An 11,732-nucleotide genomic window follows, 5' to 3' on the forward strand; every position below is an offset into this window, starting at 1 on the left:
CGTAAAAATCTTCGACATCTTCTTTACTCTTGTCTGCAGTGGGCGCATATATTTGTATAATATTTAGTTTTAAGGGTTTTGTTTCTAACTTTATAAGCATTGCTCTATCAGATTTTGGTATGAATCCTGTTACGCATTGCGCTATGTGGCTTTTCAAAATGACACCTACTCCGTTTCTATGATTTCTATTTAGGTTTCCTGAGTGAAATACTTTGACAATTTGAGATACAAATTCTCCATTATCAGGCCACCATGTTTCGCAAACTCCAAGTATGTCAATATTCATTCTATTCATCTCGTTAATGGTGTTAGCTAATTTTCCAGATTCATATAGACTTCGCACATTCCAAGTACCAATATTCAGGTTATTTTTTGTTTTACCTCCGGGGATTCTTAGCACCCTCGTTTGGCCGGAGACTGAGGGCCGTTCATTATTTATGTTCATTAAATTGCATGATTATCATGGGATAATACTTCAGGGGTTTCCCGTTGCCATCTGAAGGGTTTATAGTTTCCGTCTACATATTCAGCCGCTCCTCCTGGAATTCAGACGCTGTTTGCTGCCGCCAACTGTTGATCAGACGCTGCCTTTGTTTTCCTTTTTTTCTTTGGTTCGCCCCGCATATTTTATTTTTGCGGTACCCGCCATATCTGATGAGCGTTCCCCTATCCACCACCTGGGGAGGCGTCCGATGGGAGAAAAAAAATGGAAAAAAATAACTCCGCACGGATGAAGTACAACACTAACCCTTAAATGTGTTTTTAGTTTTTGCATAATTCTGGAGTTTGGATAAGATATAGAGTTTTGATGTGTTTTTAGGACGACTGTAACATTTATGGCGAACAAATTTGTAAAATATTTTGATCTGATATGATTACTTTTTATAGGAGAAGGGACAACAAAGTTCCATTTAATGACCACATGAGGGTAAAAATAATATAGACAAGTAAAAAGTCGTTAACTTCGGCTGAGCCGAACTTTTTATACCCTGCACCATAAAGTAGTCTTAATTAAAATTGAATAATTAGCTTCTTTCACAATTTTAGGTGGAAACATTTTTCGACCAAGGATACCCCAAATGCCTAACTTATCTAATCTGCTCTAAAAAATATGTTCAGCCAGGTGAAAGGTATCACCTATGGGGCTATATCAAAGTGTTGGGGTTTTAGAACTGCAGGAAACCTCAAAAGTCAAATTACGGGGAGTTCCGTCAAACATTGTAGCTAAAACCTCCAAAAGAAAACCGGAAATGGGGAGATACCGTTATATGGGAGCTTAACTAAAATTTTTAACCGAACTAGCTGTAATTTGCCATTTGAGGTTCTCAGTGATCATGAAACATATCCACCAAACATCGTCAACATAGGTCCATGTTTTGATATAGCCCCCATATAACGGTATCTCCCGATTTTCGGTATTTTGGAATTTTAGCAGCAATTTTTAACCGATCTAGCTGCAATGATCGGTATTTTGAGAATTTTAGCTACAATTTTGTCTATTCAAAAATAATCGTCAATAAACATAGTTCCACGTTTTGGTATATCCCCCATATAACTGTACCTCCCGATTTTCGGGAATTTTCAGTGGTCACGAAATTTCTTCACTAAAATTCGTCAACATGGGTCCATTTTTGAGAGTCTACATTGTTTTGATGAAATTGCCCTCGATTTGACTCTTGAAGTTCCCTGCAGCTATAAAACTTTTCCGCCAAAAAATTTAAAGATAGGTTGACTCTTTGATATAGCCCCGTAGGTGGTACCTTTCACCTAGCTAAACACATTTTTTAGATTAGATTAGTGCAACAAAATGGAGGTGAAAGTCTGGGGCACGGAAAATTCCTCTTGGGGAAGAAAGGCCTTGGTGAGAATATTATGAACCCCGAAGGACAGATCCGCCGTGAGTCGAACTTCCGCGTTTTGGCATGATGAAATTTTTGTTAGAGACCATGTGGGGCATCAGGAATTAGCGTTATATCTTTGTTCGCTGTTGCTTAAGTGCTCTACAAAAACAACAAACAAAGATATAATGCTAATTCATGATGGCTTAAAGGGTCTCTTGCAAAAACTTCATCACGCCATAACGCGGAAGTTCGACTCACGGCGCATCTGTCCTTCGGGGTTTTTCATATTCACACACCAAGGGCTTTCATCTCCAAAAGGAATTATCTCTGCCCAAACATTTGTGTTCACAGTGTAATTTAAGCAATAGTGGGAGGCAGTAGGAGTCTAAATTGTGAAAGGACCCTAATTATTCCATTTTAATTAAGACTATTTTATGGTGGAGGATATAAAAAGTTCGGCCCGGCCGAAATTAACAACTTTTTACTTGTTAGAGTTTTGGCCATATTTTTCGTAAAATTGGTCACTGTACTTCACCTTGAACAAAGTTAGCATCTCTGCAATAGAACAAGCTCGTATATAACTTCGGCGAGGAACCATTCATCAGTAGTTAAATAAGCACCATGCTGCAGAGTAGAGGCATTAATGCCACTTTGGGAAATATTATGCTGTCAAAGCACGTAAATCGAGGAACCCCATGAATGACATGAATGAAATCTTTGGTTTGTTACCGTCCGTGCTAATTGACATCATGAACAGAGCCCTAAAATCAGTGGATACTTGGGCCACAAGAAGTTGCGTTAAAATGGTATCTTTCACTGCAAAAACCAAATACGCAACCACAATCTGTGGTGATGCCGTTAGATGGAGGCTATACCATAACGAGGGCCTATGTCCACAACCACGGCGGAAACGTTAATAATACCTGAAATCAAGGTACTGGTACCGGTCCACAATTTTTAATATGTAAGGTTTTTGACTATTAGCGACCCTAAAAGCCAAATTATAGCTATGTACCTAAAATCAGGCGGTACCGTTATATGTGGGCTATACCAAAATGTGGACTGATATAGTTCGTCTTCGAACTTGACCTGCCTGCAACCAAAATACTCATACTATCAACATTTCAGGGTCGCATATCAAAGGCGTATTTATGGACTTAAGAAATGCGGTGCAATAGTGAGTGTGTCGGTGCGAATTGAAAAGTGTAGCAGCAGGTGTTTGGTACTAACCAGTGTTCGAAAATAAACACTATAATATCGTACCGTACCGTTCTGTACCGTACCAAGGTGGATAGGTACACTACGATAGTGTACCGCTCCGGAGCACAAACACTAAAAAATATTTTAGTGATACTGTACCGGAACACAACGATAATCGTAGTGTACCGCATGCCGGAGCACTAAAAATCGTAGTGCTCCGACTGCGGAGCACTAAAAATCGTAGTGTTCCGACTGCGGAGCACTAAAAATTTTAGTGTTCCGACTGCCGGAGCACTAAAAATCGTAGTGCTCCGACTGCGGAGCACTAAAAATTTTAGTGCTCCGACTGCGGAGGACTAAAAATTTTAGTGTTCCGACTGCCGGATCACTACAAATCATAGTGCACCACGTGTTGGAACACTAAAAAATAATAAAGGTATTATGTATTATATCAAATAAAAATTAAGATAAACTGTTACATCCATGTATGTTTAAATTAGTTAAACACATTGCGAAATATGGTCAAAATTATGAAAAAACAATATTTAGTTTTTGTGGAATGAAGCAGAAAGATCGTTGTGCCGGAGCACTAAAAATCGTTTTGTACCACGTTTTGAAACTATAAGGTAATGAACCATACATTAATTTATTATGATTTCTGAGGAAATTAAATATTATATATATATATATATATATATATATATATATATATATTTTAATAAATAAAAATTAAAAGAAAATGTGAAAAACATCAGATTTGGTTTTTGGACAATGGAGCACTAAAAATCGTAGTGTTCCGACTGCCGGATCACTAAAAATTGTAGTGTTCCGACCGCCGGATCTTTAAAAATCGAAACAATGGGTCAATAAAAATCGTAGTGTTCGGTTGTGGAGCACAAAAATCGTAGTGTTCCTACTGCCGGATCACTAAAAATCGTAACGTTCCGACTGCCGGATAATTAAAAATCATAGTTTGTCCGACTGCCGGAGAACTAAAAATCGTAGTGTTCCGACTGTCGGAACACTAAAAATCGTAGCGTACCACGAGCCAAAACGCTAAAAATAACGTTAAGGTAATCGTCTGTTTATTATAATTTATGAGGGAAATTAAATATTTTATGTTTTTAGGATAAATAAATACATATTAATAAATAAAAATTAGAAGTAAATGTGTAAAATATCTCATTTGAATATTGGACAATGGAGCACTAAAAATCGTAGTGTTCCGATGGTCGGAACACTACAATTTTTAGTGCTCCGCAGCCGAACACTACGATTTTTATTGATCCTTTGTTTCGATTTTTAGAGATCCGGCAGTCGGAACACTAACATTTTTAGTGATCCGGCAGTCGGAACACTACGTTTTTTAGTGCTCCGCAGTCGAACACTACGATTTTTATTGATCCATTGTTTCGATTTTTAGAGATCCAGCAGTCGGAACACTACGATTTTTAGTGATCTGGCAGTCGGAACCCTACGATTTTTAGTGGTCCGCAGTCGGAGCACTACGATTTTTAGTGCTCCATTCTCCAAAAATCAAATCAGATGTTTTTCACGTGTTCTATTATAGTTTATTTCTTAATTTGTATTTATTAAAAACAATTATAAAATATTTAATTTTCCTCACAATCATAATAAACTCCTTTGTGGTATTTTCTATGTATCCATAGTCAGATCACTACAATTTTTAGTGCGCCATTGTACAAGAACCGAATTAAAGTTGATCATATTTTCTAGTTAAGTTCCCAACGTTATTAATTAATATGTATACATACATGGATATAACAGGTGTATCTGTGTTTTTATGTCTTAATTTGTACTTAATTCAAAAATTATAAATATTTAATTTTCCTCCCAAATCATAATAAACTCGTGTGTGGTACATTATCATTACTTTATTTTTTAGTGTTCCGACATGTGGTACACTACGATTTTTTAGTGCTCCGACTGCGGAACACTACGATTTTTAGTGTTCCGACTGCGGAGCACTACGATTTTTAGTGTTCCGACTGCGGAGCACTACGATTTTTAGTGTTCCGACTGCGGTACCCAACGTTTTTAGTGTACCAAAATGTGGTACACTACGTTTTTCGTTGTGCTCCGGAACAGTATCACTAAAATATTTTTTAGTGTTTGTGTTCCGGAACACTAACGCTAAAAATATTTTAGTGATACTGTTCTCGGAGCGGTACACTATGTTAGTGTACTGTTTATTTTCGAACTCTGGTACTAACATTTCTTTTATATGGCCCCTGTAGGAGGGGTCGTTCTGTTTATAAACGGTGGCCGAAAAATCTTGAAAGAATTTAGATAACGAGAGGGCCGACAAATCGCACGTCAAACGGTGTTTTTGTGTCTCGCTGAGGACCGAAATGTCTCGAAATTATTTAAAGGACGAGAGATCGGAATGGCCGAAAATCCGGAACAAGCTTAGATAAAGAGAGGGCCGAGAAGTCTCAATTATTAGGATTTTCTGTGATTAGCCGAGGGCCGAGAGATCACTCGACATCGATTTTTGCTGTGGTCAGTCGTGGGCGACTGATCTCAAACCAGTATAGGTAACGAGAGGGACGAGAAGTCTCTCGACATAGGATTTTTCTGCATGTAGTCGAAGGCCTACAGGCTGATTAATACAGGCTGATTAATAGGGTTTTCTGTGGTTAGTCGAGTCCGACAGGTAGTTTTTCAAAATCTTCAGCGTAGAACAATTAACCAATTGAACCAATGATCCGCCCCTGAGTAAGAAAGGAATGAAGAGATTTTAGGCAACCTGTTGCAGGTTTCAGGCATCGGAATTGACGCAAGAAGATCTACAATGGAACGAGAGTTCCAGCGTGTATTGTAGATGGTTGGCTTAAACTGTACAAAAGGGATCTAACTCCTCTTAGTGAAGTAGAGGAAGAAAAGCGTCTATGCAGCCGCCTGTTTACTTAATATCAGTTTTACCATTGGTGAAGGCTGCTTTCAATTGATTATAATTGCTCATCAAATCCTACACAAAGAATGCCTAGATGTTTGGTAATTTGGTAGACCCATAATGCTCATCTTTCACGACAACGAGAAGAACATGATGCTGAATTTGTGGTGACCTTTCCTCTTCGAACATTTGCTGCAGTCGAACTACAACGACTGCATTGACCTGGTATTCACGTTTGATGTATCGGCAATAATCATCACAATTGATCCCGCATCTAACACATTCCGGAGTCCTTCTGCGATTGTTTAAGCTTTCTCATCTTTCAAATTGAGCGAAGCCAACTTGGTTTCTATATGGTAAAAACCAAATTACCTTTACAATTCCATTTGAAAAAAATAAAAATTTTTTTTTTTGCGGGCACATCTACATTTTTTGCTATAGATGTTAAGGAAAAAATTCTGATTTCAAATCTGTTCGCGTTCACAAAATTGGCCGATTCGCGCAACATTTAAAGCGGTTTTTATTCTCTTATAAAGAAAAAATATTTTATAATTTCTTATTTGTTGTATTTAGAAAATATATGCATATATCAGTAACAGCATTTGACGTCCATCCGTAGATGCACTATAATTTCTAAAATTTGTTTTTATTTTCGTGGAAAATAAAAAAAAATAAATAAAAAAATCAGTTTTCAAGGTATTTATATCCGCGGTTTTAGTGGATGGATTCGATCACGGAAGGGCCCATTAGATCCGTCGCGTAAGCAAACTAAATTCACGCGGGGTTCAAAGGAAATTGAATGACATTTGTAAATTTTACACGCAAAAAATAGGTTTTTTAAGAATATTCACGCATCAAATTTTGGCCTTTAGACTCCATTTACTAGGATTACTGTAAGGAGCACACTCATGATATATACATTAAACGACGTAAAATCACGAGTTGTATGATCCTACTATGAGTTTGGAATATTATCCTGTTACGCGTCCGGGTTATTAAAAAAATTCAAAAGACCCCGAAATTCCGGCTTCGAAATGTCAGCAGCAATTTAAGGTGGAGGCAGTGGATATATCCGAAAATCATACACTAGTATCATGTTGCTCATGGAGTATTCTGTGATTCTTTCCTTGGGCATAGGTCTATGTAAGGTTAAGCCAGAAATCGGAAGGGAACATAAAAAAACTAGTTGGTTTCAACCCATTTTTCTACATTGAAGCCTCCTAAAGCACTTCATTTTAAAGAATTTCAGTCATTTTATATATAACTAGCGGACCCGGCGAACTTCGTCTCGCTATTAAGGAACAAAATTTCATACAAAAACGCAATTTTCGATTTTTCCTATTTTCCGACTTTTCCAGAGATATTTTCCAAAATTTTCTTCCGTAAAAACCTTCTCTTCGAAAATACGAATAACTGACAAAAAATTTTACAGAAATCGGCCTAGCCGTTCTCATTTTATGAATTACTATACATTTTTTACACCATTTTTATATATATAGATAGATATGTTAACAGTTCGCGAATTCTGAATGGGTGAAACTGGGATTCATCGATTGTAAAACATTTTTGGTTTTTACCATACACTCATTCTTGTCTATGTCGTCAAAGTGCATGCTCCACTTCTCCACATAAAGTGCTCTTCCCAAGTAGTCTTTCACTGGATTCCTGACTGACATGACATGCCCTCAGCGGAAAGCTGCTGGAAGAAAGTTGCTGCTTTTTGAGACGACAGCTTTGAGCGTATAACAAACTATTTCATTGTTCGTTGGGTTATTCTTAATTTTGATGCTCGTTGGTGGTGATGAATGCCTAGAAAAAAATTGGGAGACAAATAACCCATTACAAAGTTATATAAACAAGCTACTTTCTGCTTTACCATGTTCTAAAAAAGGGCATAAAATGTCCATATTTATATTAGGCAATTTTCTTTGCGCCAATTGTCAGTTTGTCGATGAGAGAGGGTGTTGAGAGGCATAGGGTTACCATATGCCTCACCTCTTTCTCCATCAAACTAACAATTACCGCAAGGGACATGTTCTTGTTAAAATAATGGATTATATATAGTCCAGTCAAAATTGACATTGAAATAGAAAAAATTCCCACAAAGCTGAATTTTGGTGGAGAGCAATGGTTTGCCATTAGAAGCAATGTCCTAAAAGTCCCCATCAATCCCGTGTGTGCAAAAATAGTTATTCGGGGTTAAAGGTCAAAATTTAGGGACTTTTTAGGTTCACGTATTTTTTCTTGAAAACGGCGAGACTAGTCAAAAAGTGACAAGAGCAAATATTGTAGGCGGAAATATTCTCTACAAGTTTGGTCTTTATAATTTTTTTCTAGATGAAACAATTCTTGGGATAAAGCGGTTCTAAAAACACATCATTTATATGGACTAATAATGATAATACGCACATATTCGAAAGAGCGAAATTATTTCTATCTTTTAAAAAATTTCAACAAAATCGTAGCGTGTTTTGTAGAGTTATTCCATTTTAGAGTCATTTTATACAAAAATAGCCCATTTAACCCACATGTGTAATCGAAAGCCCAACGAAACTGTCCGATTTTTTTTTTTGCATTTCTGGCAAAAGGTTGGGTTTGTTGCGCTGATTACGGAAATGTATAATTTTTATGGGCGGCGGCTCCGGTTCGACGGTTATTTGACCTAGATTTAAAATCGGGTTCTACTGAACCGACTACTGCGAAGTGGGTATTGTTTGAAAGCTTATGGAAATACCTAACACATGGCGTTGTTATTTTAACCGGTCCGCCTCATGATAATTTTACGCGGCTTACTTTTTCACATGTGTAATTTGACATTTATATCACGATATCTCAAGGATGGTAATTGTTGCTGTAAAGTCGTGAAGGCCATTCTTGTAGAAAATGTTTAAGCCTACAACTTTTACCTTAGTCCTTTGCTATCAGGTCTTACCGTTTTTGAGAAAAATTAAAAAAAAAACTGAATAAGGCCTCCAAAAAAATGACCTTTGACCCTGAATAACTTCGTTTGCACCCTAACCCTAAACCCTAACTTACCACCAAAAAACAGCTTTGTGGGAATTTTTGCTATTTCCCCCTTATACGCATGTCTATTTTGACTGGACTATTTGTTAATTGATTTATAAGTAGTTACGGCTACCACGGTATTCTTTTTTTCCAGTCACCCGGTAAAGGCAACGTCGATGAGATTGATTCGAAGGCACCCAAAAAGACTATGCTGTTTCAAGGATCCGAAGCGGATTTATTGAGGATATTTTGTGAAATAAAAAATTGCAGCATCCGCTTGCAAGCATGTGAGTGGACAAAATTTATATATTAATTATACGCATAGGAAAACACATTCAAATTTTGTCTAATATGCAGATGGTCCAGATTTTTGGGGTTCCATTTGGGACAATGGTTCATCGGAAGGTTCGGTCAGTGATATTTATGAACAACGAACTGAAGTTGTCATTGGTTGTATATACAACTGGTATCCGGATTTGTGGGAGACATCACAGTTCATTGCTAAATCAGCCATCACCGTAATGGGCCCTGGACCAACGTAAATATTACTTCTACTTATAGGGCCTTGTGAAATGTGTATAAAAATTAATTTTTTTTGCAGACAATATGCTCGTTGGCGTACCAATATTATGCCATTTTCAACTGGACTTTGGATATGTCTGTTCCCAACATTGATTATGTGTTCTTTAACATTTCATTTTGTAAAATATACAGCATGGCGTTGCATGAAAAGAAGACCTTCTAAGAAAGCTGATGGCCTTAAGAGCTATGAAAAGGCAATGTTGGAAGTTTTTGCTGTTTTTATACAACAACCATCTGTGGATACAGTGTAGGGAATTTTTGTAAAGATGCAATTAATTTGATATTGGGGTATAAGTGTTTTCTTTTTTCTTTATAGCCTCAAGCGTAACGCCAGCCGCGTTTTCTTGGCATTTCTGCTATGTGCCACCATTACCTTAGAGAACACCTATAGCGGCCAACTGAAGTCGATTTTAACAATGCCACTTTTTAACGATCCCATTGATACCGTTGAAAAATGGTCAAAGACCGATTGGAAATGGGCTGCACCCTCTATTGTTTGGATAGGTACCATAAACAAATCGAATATTTCCAAAGAACAAAGTTTGGCTGCAAAGTTTGAGATACGCGATCATGATTACATGTACAATGCCAGCTTTAGAAATGACTATGGGCTGGGTGTGGAACGCCTCTATAGTGGATATTTAAATGTGGGCAAATATATAACTATGCCTGCTGTGGAAACGAAAGTTGTAAGTTATGACAAGTACTGACAATTAAAAGAAAGATTAATGATTCTAGCTCGACAGCTACGAGTAGTTGATAATGGTTTGGAAGCTGAGCATTAATTCCATTAATTTTTGGATTTCTTTATTGTAAATTTATTTAGATATTCAAAGATGACCTGTATGTAGATTGGACGCATGCTGCTGCTATTAGAGGCTGGCCCATAATGCCTGTTTTGGATGAGCATATTTTGTTGTGTTTACAATCAGGAATTTATCTCTATTGGGAAAGGCTTGTAAGTAAATAGCAAGAGGGTAAAAATAAGTTATTAATTATCTTGTGTCTTTAAGGCCAATTACCGCTTCATGGACGGCAAACTTCAAGAGGTTCTGGTTAAAATAGCCTACAATAGAAAACATAAATCACCACCACAACGGCTATCTATTGATCACATATCGGGACCATTGTTTATTTTGTTGTTTGGCTACTTAACGGCATTCGTAGTTTTTCTAATTGAAACATTTACAAATCGCCTACAGCAACGTATACAAAAGAACTAAAGATGGGCATTATGTTATAACTTGAAAAAAACTATAATTTATTTAATGCTTTCCCTTAGACCCTATTGTAGATCCAATAACTCTTCAAGCATATAAGGGATTCTGCAGATAGATTTCCACTAGTCACCGACATCAAATTAACAACTACAAAATAGATTTCACTTAACAGGTAGAAATTCACTCTAAAAATATTGGTCTCTATAGGTGTACCAAATAAAGAGCACATAAATATAATTAACTTTAATGACCTGGAGTTTTAATGAAAATTGCAAAGACACAAAGTGAGTATTTAAATATAAATTTAATAGCCTTGTTATGCAACTGTTTGGCCTTGGATATAATTTCAATGTTCTTCTTTCAACTTTAGGGTGATATGTTCCGAAATCAGTGGAATGGTGCTTCTGCATCGCAGATTGGAAGCTGCATACCTGGAAGCTACATACAAGGACCATCTTCCAATCTTCATATCTATGAACGGAACACCGTTTTGGGTGGAAATGTTTTGTAACCACTGGGAACCTCAAATGATAAATCACAGGTAGTTCGTTTAAAAATTGAAGCTAACATCCTCAAAATACCGAATATCGGTAGAGTTGCTAAATATAGTTGCTATACTAAAACGTGGACCCATATATCGCCAACATACACTCCGGTTCATCTGAATAGAACCAGCTAATATTTGTCTACAAATACCGTTATATCTGACGAAAGTAGAGGAATTGTAAATTATAATTTTGTGGACATGTAGAGTATATAGTAGCCGATATTTTCAATACCTAACATGTTTCACATATGCGTTATAACGGTACTTTTTACTCGCTTTATGAAAAAATGGCAAAATATTAGCATTTTTTAATGGTTCACCAGGATAGAACCACCCTAAGAATTTACACAAATCCTTTATTAGATGTGGTAAACTTTAACAAAAAACTATTTATAATTATAAATAAATGCCGTTAGTGT

General features: G+C 36.8%; 1 protein-coding gene across 1 annotated transcript in view; it reads left to right on the top strand.

The window, feature by feature from the left end:
- Ir92a (Ionotropic receptor 92a) overlaps positions 1-11,013 on the top strand; it is a 46,460-nt gene extending 35,447 nt beyond the window's left edge. Inside the window, exons 5-10 of the mRNA XM_073959146.1 lie at positions 9,119-9,251; positions 9,322-9,502; positions 9,566-9,793; positions 9,863-10,235; positions 10,373-10,504; positions 10,560-11,013. Of these exons, the coding sequence (XP_073815247.1) occupies positions 9,119-9,251; positions 9,322-9,502; positions 9,566-9,793; positions 9,863-10,235; positions 10,373-10,504; positions 10,560-10,769 (1,257 nt within the window). The 3' untranslated portion in view covers positions 10,770-11,013. The remainder of the gene's footprint in view (positions 1-9,118; positions 9,252-9,321; positions 9,503-9,565; positions 9,794-9,862; positions 10,236-10,372; positions 10,505-10,559) is intronic.
- Positions 11,014-11,732: the final 719 nt, after the last annotated feature.

The sequence above is a fragment of the Musca autumnalis genome, unplaced genomic scaffold (assembly GCF_047663935.1).
Source record: "Musca autumnalis isolate F117 unplaced genomic scaffold, ASM4766393v1 scaffold_1, whole genome shotgun sequence".
NCBI lineage: Eukaryota > Metazoa > Arthropoda > Insecta > Diptera > Muscidae > Musca > Musca autumnalis.